Below are 21,891 nucleotides of genomic sequence, written 5' to 3' on the forward strand. Positions count from 1 at the left end.
AGAGTAGAATAAACAGGGTAGAAATCTTGCGTTTTATTTTAAAATATAAGTAAATAATGTTCGAACTTATAAGATAGCATTGTGTCTCTTTTCTAACAAGAATAAAATGAGAAAGAAAATATTATCCGATTCTGAAACGAATTTACAAATTGCAGCAGACAATACATTAAACATCTTGACGACGTATGTACAAAAAAAATTAATGGAATATACTTTGGATAGACTATATTAGTAATGGATAATTCTGGAGAATCATATTCGGTAGATTTCCGTCTGATTTTCTGACGTTGCTATTTACTAGCAATCGAGAGGTTTTTTACAAGCAAGGAACTACATCGGCTATTTTGGTTCTGACCCTGCCATTGGCGAAAGGCTGCTTTTTAAGGTTAATTATTTTGTAGTTAATAGTTTATTGATTCTTGTACGGTTCATATTTTGATTATAAATAGTGGGTACTCATGGATAAATCATCGATTTGTGAATATTATCAAAAAATCTTTTTTAACACTTCCAATCTGTACAGACATGAACATTTTCTTTGATGCCTCAATTTATTCGATTATTTGATTTATGTTGACCGATATTGTTACCGTTTAAATTTTGTAAGGGGGGAAATACAGTTTTGTAAAGGTACATCAACATAACTATACATTTATAGTTTTCCAAAGAAAAAGACAATTTATTTTATATACAATTTTATAAAAAAATATTTTATAAAATTAATCAAATAATACAATAAATTAGTTGAATTTATTAATACTTCCAAAATAATTTAGTTTATTCTTTTACCACAGCATGAGTGATACTGCTAATGCTTAGCCTTCGAATATTCTCTGGTGGTGCATGATAATCTCCCCATTCTTGACGCTTGTCACTGGCTACCAGTACGAAGAAGATTGATGGTGTTATACCGATAATAGCGGCGATGCCAAAAACTAATGTCCATTGGGATGAATTACTCTATTAAAATAAAATTTATTAATAAATTTAGGTATAGATAACCAATACTTTATATCATCTGGTTTGTTCAGTATTTATTATAGCTTTTGTCTGTAATTTTTATTGATAGTATTAAAGAATGTAAATGAACTGTTTTAAATAAAAATTAAACTGGATATGTTTTTTTTCCAGATTTTTTTCAATGCTTTACAATTTATTTATTAGAGAAAATACCCTTTCTACTACTGCAGTTATATCGTAGTTAGAAGTTGGTTATTAGCTGAATTTAATAATTTTTTATTTGAAGTTGTTATGCCTTTAAAAGTCCGACATAAGTCACGTTATTTCTAAAATTTAACCGGATATATAGATAGATCACCCGGATCCGTATCATTGTCAGTACCTGCGGCAGATTTGAATAATTTAATATTCGATATATAACGACCTAAATTTAAAAAAAAACTGAAAATCCGCTTATATTGATAAGCATATACATTTTCGCCGTATGCTACAAATTACACAACAATAAAAAGTTTATGATAGGAAAAGTAGTTAACTTTCACTGGTTTGGTAATTGTAATGTTAATGAAAAAAAAAGTTTTTGTCAGATTTTCAGACAATTATATAATCAGCCTAGTTTGTACGAAATAATTTTGAGATATATTATTAGATATCATACAGATAGTCGACATAAACACTTCACCAACAACGTCAGCGTATCATTTCTGGGCCAACACATTTATTTCAGTTCAGTATATCTCGATAGGTAATGAGTAAAATTGTCAATATTTTCTGACGAATTTTTAATGCTTTAGATATTTGAGTTTGTGCAGCTTAGATCTGTTTAAATAGAAGATATTAGAGTCGCTATATGCTTACCTTATCATATACCACCCAATCTACTATCAGGGGTGCAAAGAGACCTACAGCATCTGAAAGAGTTCCTGAAACACCATATATGACACTTGCAAACATTGGAGATAGGTCGTAACCGCTGATGTCACTACCGCCAACCATACAGGCCATTGTAAAGAAACTTTCTAAGCACAATAGAGGAATAACCCAATAATGATGTTCTTTTGGGACGAAAGTTGATAACACTAAGGACAATCCGGCACCAGTAACACCTACAAGTATTCAGGTAGAAATTTTGTTACATTCATATAATATTACATGAGTAAATACCTATCATTTGGAAGCATCTTCTAGCATTAACTATTCTTAATATCTTATGAGTAATCAAATAATCGCTCAAGAACGCCATTACTACTCCGCAAGCTATACTAAGAAGTGTTGGTAAGCCACTGGCTAGAGCATTCTAAAATTTACATTTAAGCATGAAAACCTTGACACTTTCGATGGTTGTTTTCTCTACCTCACTGATGTCAAATTTTAATCCAAGTGATACAAACTGAGAATTTTCTGTTGACAACATGGTCACGATAAAATTAGATCCAATCTGTGATAGTATAATGCCCCAAACGCCAATAGACGTGAATATTTTCACCCAAGGAGTAGGAATTTTCTGAAAAACAAACAATCATTATTTACCAATGCATATCAACAAATGTTTCAGGTTATTGTTGGAGAATTGCAGTCTACATATTTAAACAATAAAACTTAATGTTTGATGTGTAATGGCTTCGATAATGTTAATTAAAACTGTATTGGTCGATCAAAAAGGTCTAAGAAATTAGAAGTATTATTACACCAAAACGATAGATTCTAAATAAACTAACTGAATTGCGGAATGAATATTATACAACCTGGATTTCAACGCGTTTAACAGGTCAATTGAAAAGTCCCCGGCCTGACACATAGATATCGTTACTAGAATTAAATCCTTTTTTTTAAAGTTAGTCCTAAGCCTCAAAAGATGAGTATAGAAATTTGACAGCTGTCCGATTATTAGCTTGTGATTTATAACATTTTCAGTGAAGCAACTTTTATTATTGTGAAAAAAATGGATAAAAAGGAATTTCGCGCGTTCATAAAATATTGCTTTTTGAATGGAAAAAATACAGTCGAGATTCCGGACAGGAAAATCAACCATCAAAGATTGGTATGCTAAGTTTAGACTAGGTGAATTGAGCACCGAAGACGGTGAACGCAGTGGATGCCTAAAGAGGTTTTTACTAATGAAAACATTTAAAAAATCAACAAAATGATTTTGAATGAATGAAAATTGAAATTGAATAAAATAGCAGATATCAACTGAACGTGTACATCATATCATTCAAGAATATTTGGGTATGAGAAAGCCCTGTGCAAAGTGGGTGCCGTGCGAGCTCATTTTTGATCAAAAACAACTACGAGTTGATGATTCGGAGCGGTGTTTGAAAATGATCAAGCGTAATAAACTGGAGTTTTTGCGTCGATATGGGACACAGGATGAAACATGGCTCCATCATTTCACTCCAAACTCCAATGGACAGTTATTCGAGAGGACTGCACTCGATGAACCCGCTACAAAGCGTGGGAAAACGCAACAGTCGACTAGCAAGTTTATGGTGTCTGTATTTTGGGATGCGCATGAAATAATTTTAATTGACTGCCTTGAAAAGGGAAGGACCATCAACAGCGACTATTACATAGCGTTATAGAATCGTTTGAACCACGAAATCGTCCAAAAACGGCCGCGTTTCAAGAAAAAGAATGTGCTGCTTCACCAAGACAATGCACCGTATCACAAGTCAGTGAAAACGATGGCAAAAATCTATGAATTGAGCTTCGAATTGCTTCCTCATCCACCGTATTCTCTAGATCAGGCCCCCAACGACTATTTCTTGTTCTCAGATCTCAAAAGTATGCTCGCTGGGAAGAAATTTTCATCGAATGAAGAGGTGATCACCGAAATTGAGGCCTATTTTGAAGCAAAGGAGAAATTGTACTACAAAAATGATATCGAAAAGTTTGAGGGTCGCTATAATCATTGTATCACTCTTGAGGGGAATTATGTTGAATAAAAAAAACTAATTTAGTTAAAAAATGTGTTTTACTATGGTAGGCCGGGGACTTTTCAATTAACCTGTTAAGTAAAACCATTTGGACACCATTTTAATATGTTATCTTTCATAAGAATATAACCAAATTTTCATAACTGGTTCAACTTCGCCAATTCGTATCCAGAAAGAGACCAAAAAAATTTTTGCCCGGTTATCGACTATAAAGTGAAATATTATTTGCAGAATATTATTTTATAAACCGTTTTAATTGGATTGATGATTGAAGTTGAGGAGAATTACACTGAATTTTTGGACATATAGTTTTATTTATATGAACCTAATTTAATTAACCTAAAACTTAACATCGAATGAAAGCATCAATGCACTTTGATTTAGGGTCATGGTGAGTGTTCCAGGTCTTATCCATAATTATTAAAATTAAATTAAAATATGGTTCTAATCGAACATTTCTTAAAAATTTACAATTTCAATTATCATCTTGCTTTTTGGAAAATAAACAAATCTAATAGCTTATCTTTTACTCAATTCAGAACTTATTAAACAACTTATTTTATACAGGCAAATGAAGGCAACGTTTTCTATGGTACGTTGTGGAGTGTTATTTAATAATTAAAAAAGAATTCAGATAGTTGAATTTGGTATGAATTTAAAAATAATAAATGACTTACAGTTAAAGTTTCTTGTTGCAGTGATGTTTTAATATACATTTTTTCTTCAACGGTTATCGATGGGTGCACATCTGGATTGTTATATCCAAAAAGGGCCCATAAAATACACCAACAACCGTTCAAAGCACCAAATATATAAATTGCTCCAGGCCATCCTATGGGTGATTCCGCAATAATACCAGTAACAAGTGTTGCCACAATGATAGATCCAGTGATTCCTAGAAAATAAGTTGTATATTCGTTGCGTACTATTTTTTTCTTATATAAAAATTCCATATCATAATATTGAATATTTATCAAAAATTTAACTTGAAAATATTAGATATTTTATATCAGTATCATTTCAGTCAGTAATTCAGAATTCAATCAGTAACAAATCATCATTTTTTTTCTATTAGAGTTTTGATCAGAGTAGGTGTCATTCAAATAAATCAAACAAATTGTCAGAGTAAACACACTGATTATTTTTAGAAGTACATGATAGTTCTGATTTAAATAAATAAGTTGTGGGCAGTGGCTTCAAAATCTTAACATCAGTAAATTTGATGTTAAAGACAAAAATATAGTGGAATTGTGTGCATTGTGATTGTGAGCGTTGTAGAAGTAAAAATACGATGAAGTGCAACATCTAAAGTGCAATATCGGAACGAACATGTTTAAATGGGAAGCCATAATTTAGAAACCGTATTCGTTTGATATAACATAGCTTCTTCCGATTTGATTACTTGCTTGAGTTAATGACTCATTGCCTAACTGAACAGAAGTTTAGTAAGTAATTCTATTATTCTGAATAGCCCAAATTGAGATATTTTTCTGTGTGGAATGCGTATACTACTAATAGATGGAGAACGTTTTGAAAATGAAGGGCTTTAAAAATGCAGTAAGGCGAAGTCACTATAATTAAAGCAATTGCATCATATACTTTGGTTTGAACCCAAATGATACCAAATGTGTTCAAGTGATGTTACAGTGGAAATTAATTTTCTGTAATAATTTTTGTTGGATGATTGGATCAAGTAAGAGTTTAATAATAAAATAAGCGGAAAAAATTTCAAGATGTGTAGATAATAAGATGAAATCTTATTATTTTTTAATACATAAGGCTTGTTTCAATACATGGCATTTAGCTGTTCTGTAATAATTGTGACATAGGAAAAAATTACGACTTGAGACAATATAAAATATAGTACTGTATCGAATATCTGGTGAATCCAGACCAAGATTGGAAAGACACCGAGCAAAACAGAAGACCCATAGTAAAAAGGGTGCTGCATGGGTTCGGTCTAGACAAAGCGCGTAAGAAGTTGGACCTGGTTGGCTGTCCGGTAGTGGAAGAATCTTACCCTCTCAGAAATTTTAATGAACGAATCGGGACGCAGGAAAGGGTTTCTTGAACCAGCCTTCTCAGTTACCACCAACAACCCTAGGGTGGAGCCTTAATGATAAAACACGGTGCATCATCAGAGTCAACAATGATGATTAATCAGAATTGTGAAGAAAGAAAAAGTCAACAACAATAATGTGAAATCAAAATAGAATAGTCAATTATCGAGAAAGAGATCAATCGGAATAAAGTCAGAATACATTCGCAGTCGAATCGCGATTTTCCAGACTGGCAAACCAGACATACTATTTAGTAAGTCATGTCAAGTCATTTCATAACTCTCTTCATTACAGGCATCGATTTTATATCATTTCAATTTCTCTTAATTCTAAATTTACTCAAAGAATAGAGAAAATTGTATTTTATTTACAACATTATTTTATCTCTTTAACACTCAATGGTGACAAAATAATTGGTGAAAAATATTGATATTTTTTATTTAAATGCTCATATAATATTCTGAATATCGAAAAATTATAAAAATTCATTTTTTTTAAACGAAGTACATTTTGTGGGAAAGCCTGAAAGAGAAATTGTATTATTTCTTGATAACAGATTAATTAATGGAAATATGTCTGTAATCTGTTTACCACCACTCATTACTACCATTTATATTAAATAATATAAATATACTGTACAGTATAATTGTTAATCTAATTAAATCAATAAAAAATTAACATCATTGTTGTTACCTATTGTTCCTATATAACCCATTCTAGATCTTTCTTCTACTGGTATCCAGGCGCCACCTATACAAGCCGTTAAAGGTGTGTAACTTCCTTGGGCTACGCCTTGTATTAATCTACAGACTATTATACCGGTTGTGCCACCGATAGATGCCGCTGTAGGTATCATACAAAACGCCACTGCATTTAAGGAAGCTGTTGCAAGAATAAGCCATTTAGAGCCGTATTCTTTGCCCACATGACCAGAAAATAATTGGAAAAACATACTAGTCCACAAAATGGAAGACATAACCATACCACTGTTTACCCCAATGCTAGGATAATACTAAAAGTTACATCATGATGTGTAAAAAATTTATTCAATAATATTTTTAGGAGCTTACTGGTATATTTTTGTTGGATGACTGCTGGCTAGTAATGGCTAGCAACAGGAGAGAAATCATTGTCTTGGTAGAGAATATTATTCCTGTGCCAAATGCGGTCAGCAGTATTTGTATATGACGTCTTCCAATTTTAGGCCCTAAATAAAATTAAATATTCCGGTGATTAATTTAATACAAATAAATGTTAAATAATTTGAGTCTTTATTTCCTTAAACCACAGATCGATTTTAAACATTTCTTGGCGTTAGTACTAATTCACAAAACAAATTATTCTCTGACAGTCTTCCCAAAAATGTTTTTGTTAATATATTCACAGAGAAAATAGAGACTTAACTTTATAGTCAATTTTAGAGAAAGGTTTCGCGACGTCCAATATCTAGATATCACTACTTTGAACTACTTACTTATTTTAAATTAATTAACTTGTTTAATAAACTTGATTTTGTTTCTATGGGGCGATGTTTTTATTTTGAGCTTTTGAGATTTATTTGAGTTTTTTATTCCAGTGTGCCTTAGGGAAAGTCTATGCTTAGTTTTTCATATAGTGATTACTCTAATAATCATTAGTTTACTAGTACAATTTTAGTCGATAGCGCAATATAAGTATAATGCATCCTCAATTTAGAAAATGTGCAAGTGGATACAAAGGTGGTAACTGGATTAGATTTGAAAGAAATTTATGATCGTTACCGCGTGTTTTGTGGCTCTAAGTTGGGGTAAGTTTATTCATATTAATAATTATTTAATTATTTATTTTATAACTTCACAAATTAACCAGTTCCTAAAAAGCTATACAAACATTGGATATTATTTTGTTTTTGGATCAAGTATTTGACAATTGCAACACCATTAAGAAATAGCGCCTGAAAGCAAACTTTTTAAAAGAGGATTAACTATAAGTTCAATACTCTCACATTTCAGGAATGTACATTTGTCAACAAGCATGTTCGAAAAATCACTTAAAGGAATTATATTCATTTTTATTCATTTCGTTCGTATTTAGGAACCTGAGAGGGCGAAGGGCATAGGGGCGCTTTAGATAATTCACATTTACTAACTTTAACACTATAATAATTTAATACTAAATATTTATAATAATACTTTTGTTTTAAACAAGTAAATAGAATTTTAACAGGGAAGGACTAAAAGTTTGCATTCAGTATAAGAAAACAAAAAGATGAATCTCTAATAAATTCTATTAAATAGATGACACAAAACAAATATGAAAAAGGGAAAAGACCCCAGAGAAAATTTTTAATTATTTTTTTCCATTCACCAAAGTTTTATTCAATTATATTACATTCATATTTTATCGACATATTTATTTTTATATTGAACTATATTTAATTGTTTTTATTATGACTTCAATTATCTTTTTTATTTTTATTACTATGAAATTAAATTGTTTTCTACTTAAATGTCAGTGGTCAGTGCCGTACCTGCGTGGTAAACTTTATTATAAAAACAATCAAATATCTTCACAGAAAAATGTTTTCCTAATAAGTGCCTATAATGGAGTATTAAACTGACGAATTATATTACTTGAATCGGCGATTATAACCCCATCTAGATATTGGACGTAGCGACGACTATGATGATGACATGACTGTCAAAATATGAGCAATATTAGTGGAAAGTAACATTCGTCTGGCAGTAACATTATCAAAATAATATATATTTATTTAGCTTACTGCGTGAATTCAACTCGAGAGGCTAAAAGGAATTATGTGAACTGTACTGCTTAACTAGGTCTCTAAACCAGAGTCCACGGCATAAATTACTAAGTCATGTGAATCCATACGAGAGTTTTACAAATATGGTAACTATCAAAACACTGTAATGCTTTCGCGTAGCACTATTTACTACTTCCTAATTACTATTAGTTATTGAATTTAAAAATTATCTTGCTTAAAAATGAGTCAAGAAAATTTGAAAGTATGGTATGGAAACATTGGAAAAATGGGTTTATGGGTCCATTGGTAACGTTTTAAACCTTTCAAAAAATACCGGCTTGGTGGCGCAGTGGTAAAGGGGACAGGTCGGTCTTCCTACTGTTGCGATAGTTGGTCGCGAGTTGTACTGGGGCATGGTCGTAAAATCTATGTTTGTGATTGCTTAATATTTGTGATTGTCCTGGGCAAGAATGTAAAATCCTACAAGGAAAATGGTTCCAGTCACGCCGGTAACCAGGATGGGTAAGACCGGATGTCTTCTGGGATGATTTATAAAGATGGTCACTCCCAGTCTCTAGGCTTAATGTCGAGGATCGTGGTTCGGAGTACAGGTTAAGCTGTAGGTCCGGTCAGTACAAAATCCAAGAACATGTGAACTCATACATAACCATTTTATCGCATTTTGTATAAATATTTGAAGATGAATTTCAAATTTAAACCCCCATTTAGGAACTTGAAATGAATGCTTCAGAAACTTTTGAAGCGACCATATGGGATGTGATGTTGGCATGGTGCTTTCTGCTAGGTTTTTTTTCGTAGGAGTCATATTTAAGTTTCATTATCAGATTTGCCTCACGAAAATTACAACAGGCAAGTGACAATATAAATAATTGGAGACAAGCTTGGAAAATAAGAATTAATGAATGTAAATCTGTACATGTGAAGTTCACCTATAAACAGACCGTACAAGCACCAATAACATTAAACAACACTATCATTCCATATAGCAACAACGCTAAATATCTTGGACTGAATCTCGATGCAGAACTTCGCTGGAAGGAACATATAAAGAAGAAAAGAAAAGAACTGGACTTGAAATATAGGAAAATGTACTGGATAATTGGAAGAAAATCACAATTAACAGTACATAATAAATTGCTATTATATAAGCAAATACTAAAACCTATATGGACATACGTAGTTCAATTATGGGGATAATCTGCAAAGAGTAACATAAATAAAATACAAATTTTTCAGAACAAAGTCCTGAGAGGTATAGTGGGTGCACCCAAATACTATAGGACTGATTATTTACGTCGAGACCTTCAGATACCCACAGTCAGTCAAGAAATCAAGAGAATTGCAACGGGGCATAAGGAAAGACTCCATTCTCATACGAATGTTGAAATATTGCAACTATTGGATACCACCAGAACAGGACACAGACTCAAAAGAATGAGACTATCTGATCCTATGTAGTTTTGTGTAGTGAGGTGAGGTGAGGTGAGATGAAAAAATTCAGCAGTTATATGTATAAACATTATTTCACCAGAGAGCGAGATAGGGTCGATGGGTCCTCCTATTTATATACCTAAATTTAAGTTATTATAAAGACAAATTGTAGGTTAGACGGAAACGACTAGTAACAATATATTAATTAAATAATTTTTAAAAAATATCAGATTTTTTAAATGTTCAATTAGAAATTCAATAAATATTTACTTAATTTCGCCAAGCCATATTTTACCATATACTGGTGGCGTTCATTTTTTGTTGAACTGCCGGAAATGTCTAATATTGAGAACTGTTTAGTGTTATATTAATAATTTTTGGGTCCTTGTACCCGACATCCTTCGAATTATTCCTAATTTCGTTTCGATTTTTCATTTAATTCCTCAGTTCCAAAAATCTCTATGTAATATTTGAAATTTTTTGCTAGGACATTGTAGTAATTTATCCAATCGTCAATTTTAGGCTTAAATATCAATCTTCAATAGAATTAGTGATAGTTTTTGTTTCTCAGCAGATATGGTATTTAATTTCAGGCATTAATATTGTTAATACATAAAATATTTCTTTGTCCGATTTCAAGAGAGTAGATATGAGGGTTGAATAAAATTAAATATTCTTTTATATTTAATTTTTATTTTAATTATTTCGAGTTAATAATAAAATATTGTTGTGGAATTATATTGTGTTCTATTAATATATACGAAAATAAAATGTGCTTGTGGCATAGAAAAAATCATTTTTGAAAATTTAATATTATAACAATGTAATTTTTGAACCAAAGGATCAATGTTACGTCGCGGAATTGGTATGTCGCTATTGTAAGTCCTTCACATCTGTAGAAAGATATTTTTTTTTCAAGTGGTGGCTTCAATATACACACTTATTATTTTTGCAATCAAATCTGGCGAATTTGGTAGGGTTATTTCAAGTTCCCCTTTGAATTAATATTATTAACTTCATTCTGATAAATTATCAAGAAAAGAGAACAAAGGCACAAAGCCTTTGGCTGGAGTTTCAGCAGTATCTCAATTACCCAGCCGTGACACAATGGAGTTTAAGAATACTAAGCAATAACTAAGGATAGAAATGTTGCAGTTCAGAATCAAATTATCAAAGAACTGAGGTGGTCAACAAAAGTACCAGAAATATTTATAAGGGATTTTACAAGGAAAATAGCACATTTAACACTATAAACACTTATTACATTCTATGGTTTTAACATTCCTTTACATAAATCAATAGCTTTCCAGGTAATATCACTAATCAAGGAATGCTCAAAAATATATTATAAATTTTAATTAATTTTGTTTCAAAGTTTCATTTTGAAGATTGTTTGTTTGAAAATGTATGCTGCAGAAGGTACTCAACACTTTTAGAACTTTACGATGTGGTTGTTCCGTTTTATCCCAATGGTCGGTTTTTGGTTGCAATTATTAAAAAGTGACAATGACAAATAGTGGCCTGAAAGACCAAAGAAGTGCGAAGATAATGAACTGCAAGATTTATTACAAACGAAACCCCAAGTCAAATTCTCAAAGAAATCTTAAACACCTTAGCATTTGATGAATAAACTGTCTGCGGACAGTTTTTGTTAAAAAATACAAGCAATAGCCAGTAACATAGGTAATGTGAGAGTGTGAAGATTGTGGGAGTTGTCAAGGATACATTGTTAAAGTTCGAATGTAAGGTTTTGCTTAATCCACTGTATTCATCAAGATATAGCGCTTTCTGATTACCACTTATTCAGATCGGTGCAGCGTAACTTTGACCGGTACTGATGAAGCAATGCTGAATAAGTGTAAAAGTGCATGGTTGCCAAATCAATATCGTTCTTTCAACAGGGTACGCCCATGTCGTCAGAAAGATGGGAAGAAGTTGTAGATAATGATGCAAAATATTTTGATTAATTTATTTGATATTTGAATTTGTATCAAACTTTCTTAATAAATGTATTTTTGAAGTAAAGCTCCTAATAGTAACTATGAACAGTTTCCGAGAGAAAATAGTAGTCTATGCCCGCCCTTAATTTGAGAACGTTTGATTCTATATCCTTACTGTTTGACTATATTTCCCTGAAATATTCGAACTACGGCATGTCAATGAGGTGTGTTGGCATTAATTTAACTAAAATGTGAATTCAAAGATTCGAAAAACAGATTACGCTGAAAAGAACAACGTCATAATCACAAGGTGATATGTGCCAACGAAAGAATTTAACAAAAATTATTTGAAACTAGATTAAATTTACTAAAGGAAATCTTGGATAGGAGGAGTATCATGGCCGTCAAGGGTTAACATATAACATAGCAAATGTTAAATTATCTATGGCAATATTTTGCTCCAATGTCTGTTTCAATACGATTAATTAGAGATTTAGATTTAGTGTAAACCTAATCGCTATAAAGAAAATACAACAGTTTTTTAACACTCTTTCATTAATTCTTTCGCTCAGCTTATGTACAGTGTATATCAGTTAATTCTTTTATATATTACGTATATCTCACTTTCATCATTTATAGGCGTTAATCTGTTTTTCCTCAACTGATATATTATTTCAAATTCTTGTTGTGTGTGATGTGTGTCTTCGATCAATAGGTCAATTAGCTCCTGAATGCACTTTATATTCTACATTATAATCACCACTTCTACAGATCCTATACCAGTAGTCATATGTCACTTTTTTATTAAAGTTTATTATGAAACACTTCCCATAAAGTTTGTTTCACTTATTGTAATAAATCTATTAAATTTCCAATCACTCAACTTATTACGCACATAATTTAACTTCTGTATTATCACTTATTAATATTCCTTTAATTCTAAGTAACACCACTAATATAACAAATTTAAAACTATATATTAAGTCATCAGCAAAGTATCCACACAATATTCACGTTCACTACACACTTGGTTTAGCAAGATTGTTGAGAATAATAAAGACGTACAGGAAATGTGTAATATCCTTCACATGAAACCTTAACTTTTGATCTTTCGACATAATTGAAAATTATAAAATAATCATTATTTGAAAATAATCATAATTGGTTCACAAGATCACAAAATATTAAAATAAACATATGAAGTAAATTTTCTTAGAAATCATTTTCTTGCCACCCAAACACAGTAATCACCCGATGATATATAATTACCTTTAGGGCCTTTATACAAAAAGTCGAAACCATTATCTTGAACGGCTTCGGTATTCAATGTACCCTCAGTAGCCATTATTTTAAAGATGTTCACTAATTAAGAGTACACTATTGAATGATTTCAAATTGACACTCGAGAGCTTATATTTATCTGCCACAAAACCTGTGTTTTGATTTGATGTCACACTTCAGTGGAATGTTGTGATTGATATTGGGCTACGAAAATTTGAAACAATAACATGATGTTGACATAAATGTAACTTATATATGGATTTTTACTTATTTGTCTATTATCACGTCATGATATAAAAACAATATATAATATATATATATATATATATATATATATATATATATGTATATATATATATATGTATATATATGTATATATATATATATATATATATATATGTATATATATGTATATATATATATATATATATATATATATACATATATATATATATATAATTTTAATATATTTTATAATTTGCTTTTTATATCATGACTTGACAATAACAATTTTTACAAGTACGAATATACTATTTAGGATATAATGTGTGTTATATATATTAAATAATTTAATTAACAATAATAACCATTCCATACAACATATGCATTATAACCGAACTTATTAATTTAATAATTATATAAAAAAATATAAAGAGAAGAGAGTACAAGTAGATACAAAATTTCATAAATTATTTTGATTTTAAACATATTTCCCTATATCTACTGTATACTAATATAAAATAACATTAAAATAATATCTAAGCTAGATTTAGAATCAATATTTTAGCAATAATTTGTTTGTTATATTTTAAATGATCCATATTTATACTTACATGGTTATAGGTAGAAAAGAATTATATAACTATTCAATATCATAATGAGATATGGGATTTGTATACTTTTTCTATCCCTAATATGATAAATTATTTTTCTAATTTGTAAAAAAAAATAATTCCGCTAATTTACTTTCAAGTTACTTTTACTCAAATAAACAAATTATTTCGGTAGCATCCATATAATTACAGCAACAATGAGATGATATTGAACAAGTTATCCCATACTGGTTATATATTTGAATATCATATTACACATATAATAAAATCGTAATTAACATGGACTCTTCCGTTTATTTCTATCAATTTTCGTAATCGGTATGTAATGTTTATATTGTGTTTTAAAAATAAATATAACTTTAATATACATCATAGATACATAATAATACACAATAAACCAATATGTTGGATAAAATATGGATTAACAACTATATATCGGAGTTAAACTGGATTAAGCCAGCTTATTCAATGACCAAGGTAAATACCACGATGTTTTAAATGTCTCCATGTTTGGTATACACTTTTATTACCTGTTTCAAAGGAGAAGAAAAAATTGACCTTAAATCATAACACATAGTACTACTATATCGAATAAATATCGAAGTCGAGAAGAAACTAATTATAGCCTACTGTGACAAAAAAATAAATTGACCAAAAGTGATCTGAAATGAAACGCAATTTTTTTTGGATTAATTTTTCCAGTTTCCGAAATAGTTGTTGATTTCGATTTCTAAAATGTTTATTAGAAATATTCCTACTTAGATTCATTATTGATCCTCTTATTGAAACTGAAAATCATATCCTGGAGGCCCTAACAAGTTCGACTAAGTTAATCAAGCTAATTTTTAACAATCGCAAGTCGCATTATGGTGAATAAAACCCCAATTTCGGCCCATTGATACTTTAAATCAACAGAACAAATTCATAGTAAACTATTAATGAAGACCATAATATTTAGGCCTTAGTATTTCTTATAGTACACTGGAATAAAATAGGAAACCAACTATTTATAACAAAACAATTGCGTGTGTATCCAACTTGGCCACCTTACTATTATTGTCTAAATACTAAAATCTCAAGGAAAGAATTTGTTTAAAATGAAAATTATATGAACTGAAAAATGTTTCTTTATTTGTAATGCAAGTCGTAATCAATCATCATTCCACAAAGTGTGAAACAATGTGGAAACAACATGGAAATCAATGCATATTTCAAATACAAATTCATATTTTTGAAGTAGTTTACCCAAATGTGCATGAACAATAAAATTATTAAATGCCTGATAAGATATGTTAGAATGACTTGTATGATAATTTGATTATTCATCTCACTTAATTACATATGAAAAAAATTTGGAGACTCATCAGGCCTCGAGATATTCTGTTAATTCTGATAGTGGAGTAGTTGGAACGGATCCATTTTGCTATAATGGTTATATCTAGTTATAGTTTTTAAATAGTGATTTTTCGTCCATTCCATGAAATTGTTTTTTAATAACTTGAAAAGATGATCAAGAAAACCAAGTGTATGTACTAGATTTTCTTTATTATGATAAATTAAAAACAAATTACCAATAATAGTAGTTAGTTAATTAATCTTTTATAATATATTCTTTATCTCAACAAAACTTATACATGACAGTTATACAAAATATTATAGACTGATAAAATAAGTGACATTTAGTTTAGTTTTTTTATTGCTATTAGTGAAATGTAAATATGTAAAAAAACTTATTAACTTATTTTATGTAGATCTTTATATTTTGTGATTTATTCTCTATATATTATTTATTTGTAGAGTTTATATAACTCATTGATTTGTATTATTACAAAATTAAAAGATATTTTTGAGCATACAAATTAAGGATGACTTGTAAGTCATTACGTTTTGTGAACGAACACAAAAACATTGAAGATACTGTTCATTGCTGGTTATTATTTTATTTTTCATCTTTGGGGCAAGACACATCACCGTATGTTAAATGGATTCTTCGTCTAAAAATACAATTCATAAATCGGTCCTTTTTTATGATATTCATAATATTAGGCTCTTGGATGCATTTTATATTATAAATGCAAACAATTATTAAACAATCTAACTGACCGTGAAACTCAAAAAGACTATCTATTTTGTATTATTGGGTGATACAATGTATAGAGACGCCAATTACGGAACGCTTAAATGTGGATTTTAGACAATAATTATCTGCTGCTTATTATCTGCTGATTCTGCTCCGTCATATCCCAATATATATATTAATATATTACTATATTAATATTAATTAATTAATTAATATTAATTATTAAATTAATATATATTATATTATATTATTAATATATATATATATATATATATATATATATATATATATATATATATATATATATATATTTTCTATATGTTCTTTGAGAGACTGAGCTGAGTTTTGACATCAAAATCACCACTCTTAAGTTGTTGAAATTAAAACTGACAATTGGGATATGACGGAACAGAATCATCATAGGTTTTTAAAAGTTATTAATGAGATTTGGCAGCAGATTTTTATTCCAATATATATATATATATATATATATATATATATATATATATATATATATATATATATATATATATATATATATATATAGCATGGGCTCCGAAGCGGTCCTCAGCATTAAGCTTATCGACTGGCGAGTGGCCAACTTTAAAAATCTTCCCAGCAGACATCCGGTCTTACCCAGCCTGATTACTGGCGTGACTGGGATCATTTTTCTTGTCGGATTTTACACTCTTGTCTAGAACATTCACAAATTTTAAACAATCACAAACATAAATTTACGACCATACCCCAGCAGGATTCGAACCCGCAGCTATCGCAACAGTAGGAGGACCGTCCCATCACCTTTACCACCACGCCACCAAGCCGGTTTTATTAAATAATTTGGGATTGTGTGTGATATTGGATGATTTGAACAATATTATAAAATATTTTTACAAAAAAATTGAACCGGCTTCAAAAAATAAATAAGGAAGTCACTAAAATAAAAAAATAATGAAACAGATTATTAATTCAAAAAAAGCTTTAAATTAAAATATGTAAATAGTAATCATTATTATACTATATACACACCTATTTATCTATTTACAATATTATTTTAACTACTACCGATTGACTACTTTGAAGTCTATAAAGAATAATATTGTAAATAGATAAATAGGTTTAGGTAGGTATTAAGTTAAATTGTGTCTATAATGTAGAATATAAAAGGCATGTAGTAGATAGGTTAAATTTAGTTATTACAACGATTACCATGTACATATTTTATTATAATTTTATTTTGTGTTAAAAATCTAAGTTTGATTATTTTTCAATTTTCAAGTCGGTTCAAATATTTTATTTTTCTCATTTCAGTGTTAGATATTTACTCGATAAATTACGCAGTTATTTTATTTAATATAACAATGGGTAAGTCAAGTAAAGGTTCAGCCTGTATGAGGAAAAATAGGAATAAAGAAACAATGGTTGAAAATAAGGAGCGCTTCAGACCCGTGGTCCGCTACCTAGCCTAGGTGATTTGGCAAGAACTAAACAACAAAAAAATGTATAGTCCCTGCCGAGAATCGAACCCGGGACCTCCTTTTAGGAGCTAAATATTTTAACCATTACACCATAGAAGAAGTTTTCTACAATGTTTCTACGAGGTCTTATATGCTACAGTTAGTGCTTAAAAAGCAAACTGAATGGCTTTTACACTGAACGACATCCGATTTTTGTCACATCAGCTCAGCAATAATATTTTACCCAAATATATAATTATTTTATATAAAAATTATGTGAAAAATTTGTACATGCCTTTGAAATTTGAGATTTTCCCTCAATTTCCCCCCAACAGATACAGATTTGGTTTCAATGGGACTACATAGGAACTACCTCTTTCGAATAAAAAAAAAGAATTTTGAAAGTCGGCCCAAAAATAAACAGCCAAACATAGAACCTTCACTTTTTCGAAGTCGGTTAAAAATTAAATGTTACTCCCATATAACATTAGTACTATGCTATATTGAAAGCGAAGGTATACTTATTATACATCAGAATACATAACCTCATACAATTATCATAGTTTTAGATGATGGATTCAGCTAGTAGAAAACCTTCAGTACCAAAGGGGTGAGGTGAAGCCATTCCGCATATATAATAATCATGTAAGTCGTATCATATGCGAGTATCGAATATATGCGAGCACCTGATTTATTAAGAAACAAGAAAATATGATTTTTTCAATCTTCTAAGCTAATATAAATTATTAATAAATCAACATAGAAAATATTGTTTGTTTTGTAAATTCTTTTACCTTGTTAAGATATAAAAAAATTAATCGAAAATAATAGTATTTATAACCACTCGTACTGTTTGGTCGCACCTGGCATGATAAGTCAAATGATTGAGCTGAATCGATTATGCTCATCACGCTACGTTCAATAGGCACCGCGTAACATTATCCTGACTTTTATTTTTTAATGTCGAATCATAAATCGGACTAACTAAAACTACACGAATGGGATTTTTAATATTCAACTTAATATTATTTGGATGTCATTGTTTTTGAATACGTATAATTATTCTTTTGAAATTAATGATTCCTATAAAATTATTAAGATTTTAATATTTTATAAAAGTTTAGAATAGATGACTAATTTTTAAGTAGTTGCGACTAATTTTGCGATTTATATTTGTTATACTCACTCAACTGAAACTGCCACTGATACTGTTATTAAGAAACTTTGAAGCCATTTATTTCGAAACTACTTTTTTGAGACGGTTGACATGTACCAAGTTTCACTGGATGGATTTAGTTAAATTAGGTGTGAGCCTTCTCTATACATTCTTCTGTCGCACAAAACTACAATAAAATTTTACATGATTTTTACTGATTCTATGATGGTTGTCCAATAGTTCGTTTCATTTTAATGCGAATCTTGCATAATAGATACATTTGATTTCAAAATCATCGTTCTTCGTAGGTGACATAGCTTTAAATATTGGTAATTAATTGAAGAATTTATATGAAATCTATCCAAAATACCAGTGAACCTACGTCTTCTGAATTTATGACCTCAAAAAATGTTGCAATGTGGCCGCGTCATCTATGAGTTTTAGTTTGTTTCGGCTTTGACATTTAACAAAATTCTAGTCTAAATAAAATAATGAAACCAAACATGTTATCAAATATAATCTATTCAAAAAGATTGATTTATAAGACAATTATAAAATCAATTTGGACCAATGAGGTGCAAATATGGGGTGGCACTAAAAATTTAAATCAACTAGTTATCCAACGCTGTCAAAACAAGGTTCTTTGATTGATTACCAATGCCTATCGCTACGTAACCAAGGAAGAATTGTACGATGACCGGGAAATCAAATTTATTTGCGAATTAATCCAAGATATCGCCTTGAAACATGAAAGAAGATTACTAAATCATACTAATGTGGAAGAAATACAACTGATGGACAGGATACATAAGATGTACAGGATGTCAGGAGATTGAAGCGAACCAAACCATACGAACTTATATAAAGTGTATACCTTAAATATAAACTATAGCTATAAGTTATTATAATTTTATAATTGAAGAATATATATTGATGTATTTTCTCGCACTCGTCTTGCTTGTGAATTAATTCAAGTAGAAATGAAAAGTAGCAAAAATTAATTTATAATTAAGATTATACTAAGACTATCTAATAAAGATGTTATAAAAATATATAATCTATTTTAACATTATAATACATCTAACGGATTTATTATTGAATAATTTAAACTATATTTAATTATATATCTACAATAGAACATAGTCTGAAGTTGTTTTATTATATTTACATTGAACTATTTTTCACACCATGGGGAGAATTCTAGGTGCGCTTTTTATATAGTTGTATCTACTGTAGGTCTAATGTCAAAATAACAGTGATACGGGAAACCTCGCAATGTTGCCGCAGCTATTCTGCGAGTTTTAGTACATTTAGGCTCTGACATTAAAAATTTTAATATAAGTAAAATAATTGAACAAATATTCTATTAAATATTTATTTAACTTTTTAGTACATCAAAAGTATTTATTATCGAAGAACTTAAAACTACAATTAATTTTACAGGCGCAATAATTTATAGGTTAGAGTTGTTTTATTATATATACAATAAGCTTTTTCCCACACTAGTATCGGTAGGGTTCTAGATGCGTTTTTGTATGTAGTGCTAGCCCTCGAAGGCCTTATGCACTTAATTAATAATTGTAAATCTGATAAATGTAGTTTACTTTCATTAGAGAGCATGTTTATGTTTTACGCTTAGTTTTTGTTTCTTTCGATGCAATTTATCCTTGTAAAGTCATTATGATATTACTATATTTCTCTTTAGTTTGTCCTGTTACTATCTGTACACATATTTTATAAAACTACATATAATCACCGCTTTCTCCTTAATGCATTTTTCATATCTGCAAAACAGTTAGCGTTATTTCTCTACTTATACATGTTAGACAAACGTTCATGTGTATTCTGAACAATAACACACATGCTCATAGGGCTTGCACACTATAATATAATTCCCTACAATTAAAGTATATTAATTGTATAGTGACCTTTAGTGGTTTCCTCTTTCATAACCATGTCTTGGTAATCATCAGCATTGAATCAAAAATCAACATTCATAAAGTTTTATTCAATTACATTCATTTTCAGAAATACTAGTCAAGTTAATAACCACGCTGTTTATTTCCAATCTATTAAAAACTTGGTCAAAATTCTATCATTTCTCAATTTCTTCTTCAATGTGTCTGATCAAGCTCATACAAATCGAAGGTGTTATTTTCAATGTTTTTAAAAATTGTATTCTTTTAAAAGCAATATCTGGAAGTCCCATTAAACCCCTTCGTGGATTATCTTAAACCACTTAAATCCTATATTATCCAACAATGTATGAACGGATGTTCTACATCACTCAAATAGCTGTATATCTTTTGGATCTTTGTCAATACTACCCAGACTAACAATTTTCTCGGAAATAATTGTATTAAATTATGTTTCGATTGAAAAAATTACTTACTGCTTTATACATTTCTTATATTTGATCTCTGAAATACCAAGATTGAGCTTGATTCGTCACATGTTTCGTATAAACACGGTTTCTTTTTGGCGAATTTAAGGTTATATTGTTTTTTATTTTTTGAGATATTTTCGCGACGATTTCAAATTTATTAAAACAAAGCGTTAAAACAACGCTTGTCGGTTTATAACCCGTAATTATAATATTTTGAAGAATTTTCAGACGTTTGGCAAACGGACAACTTTTGCAGGCTCATTCCGTTACATGTTCGAATCGTGTCCATATTAATATTCAGTGCAGCTGCAACACGCTAAAAGTCTCTCATAATTTATTAAAAACCGTTGCAACTTAATATTTAACAGTAAAAATGTTTACCTCTATAACGAATTTTGCTGACCCGAAGTAACTTATTAGAGACGCAATTTGTTCTGTCTGGCTTCAGCATTTTCATTCACAGTAATAATAAGCAATGATTTCAAATTTATTAAAATAAGCAAAGCTTTAAAACAAGGTTTGCCGATTTGTAACTTATAGTTGTTATAACTAAGATTTTAAAGAATTTTGCGGCATAGTATAGCATTGTATCTATCTTTACCTGGAG

General features: G+C 29.8%; 2 protein-coding genes across 2 annotated transcripts in view; one reads left to right on the forward strand and one right to left on the reverse strand.

Moving 5' to 3' along the window:
* Positions 1-678: 678 nt before the first annotated feature.
* LOC143196764 (sodium-dependent phosphate transport protein 1-like) lies at positions 679-13,536 on the reverse strand. Its single transcript, XM_076404697.1, has 8 exons — positions 13,361-13,536; positions 7,027-7,163; positions 6,650-6,968; positions 4,574-4,791; positions 2,315-2,464; positions 2,125-2,257; positions 1,819-2,066; positions 679-960 (listed from the first exon to the last, which is right to left on the reverse strand). Exons 1-8 carry the CDS (start codon positions 13,434-13,436, stop codon positions 778-780), a joined length of 1,464 nt encoding a protein of 487 aa, XP_076260812.1. The 5' UTR covers positions 13,437-13,536; the 3' UTR covers positions 679-777.
* A 2,077-nt stretch (positions 13,537-15,613) lies between these two features.
* The window catches only part of LOC143197009 (protein EFR3 homolog cmp44E), a 36,115-nt gene continuing 29,837 nt past the window's right edge, over positions 15,614-21,891 (forward strand). The window contains exon 1 of the mRNA XM_076405038.1: positions 15,614-15,730. Within this exon, the coding sequence (XP_076261153.1) occupies positions 15,712-15,730 (19 nt within the window). The 5' untranslated portion in view covers positions 15,614-15,711. The remainder of the gene's footprint in view (positions 15,731-21,891) is intronic.

This window comes from Rhynchophorus ferrugineus, unplaced genomic scaffold (assembly GCF_030347505.1).
Source record: "Rhynchophorus ferrugineus isolate W39M unplaced genomic scaffold, kcgeb_rfMv2 rfM1, whole genome shotgun sequence".
NCBI classification, from domain to species: Eukaryota; Metazoa; Arthropoda; class Insecta; order Coleoptera; family Curculionidae; genus Rhynchophorus; species Rhynchophorus ferrugineus.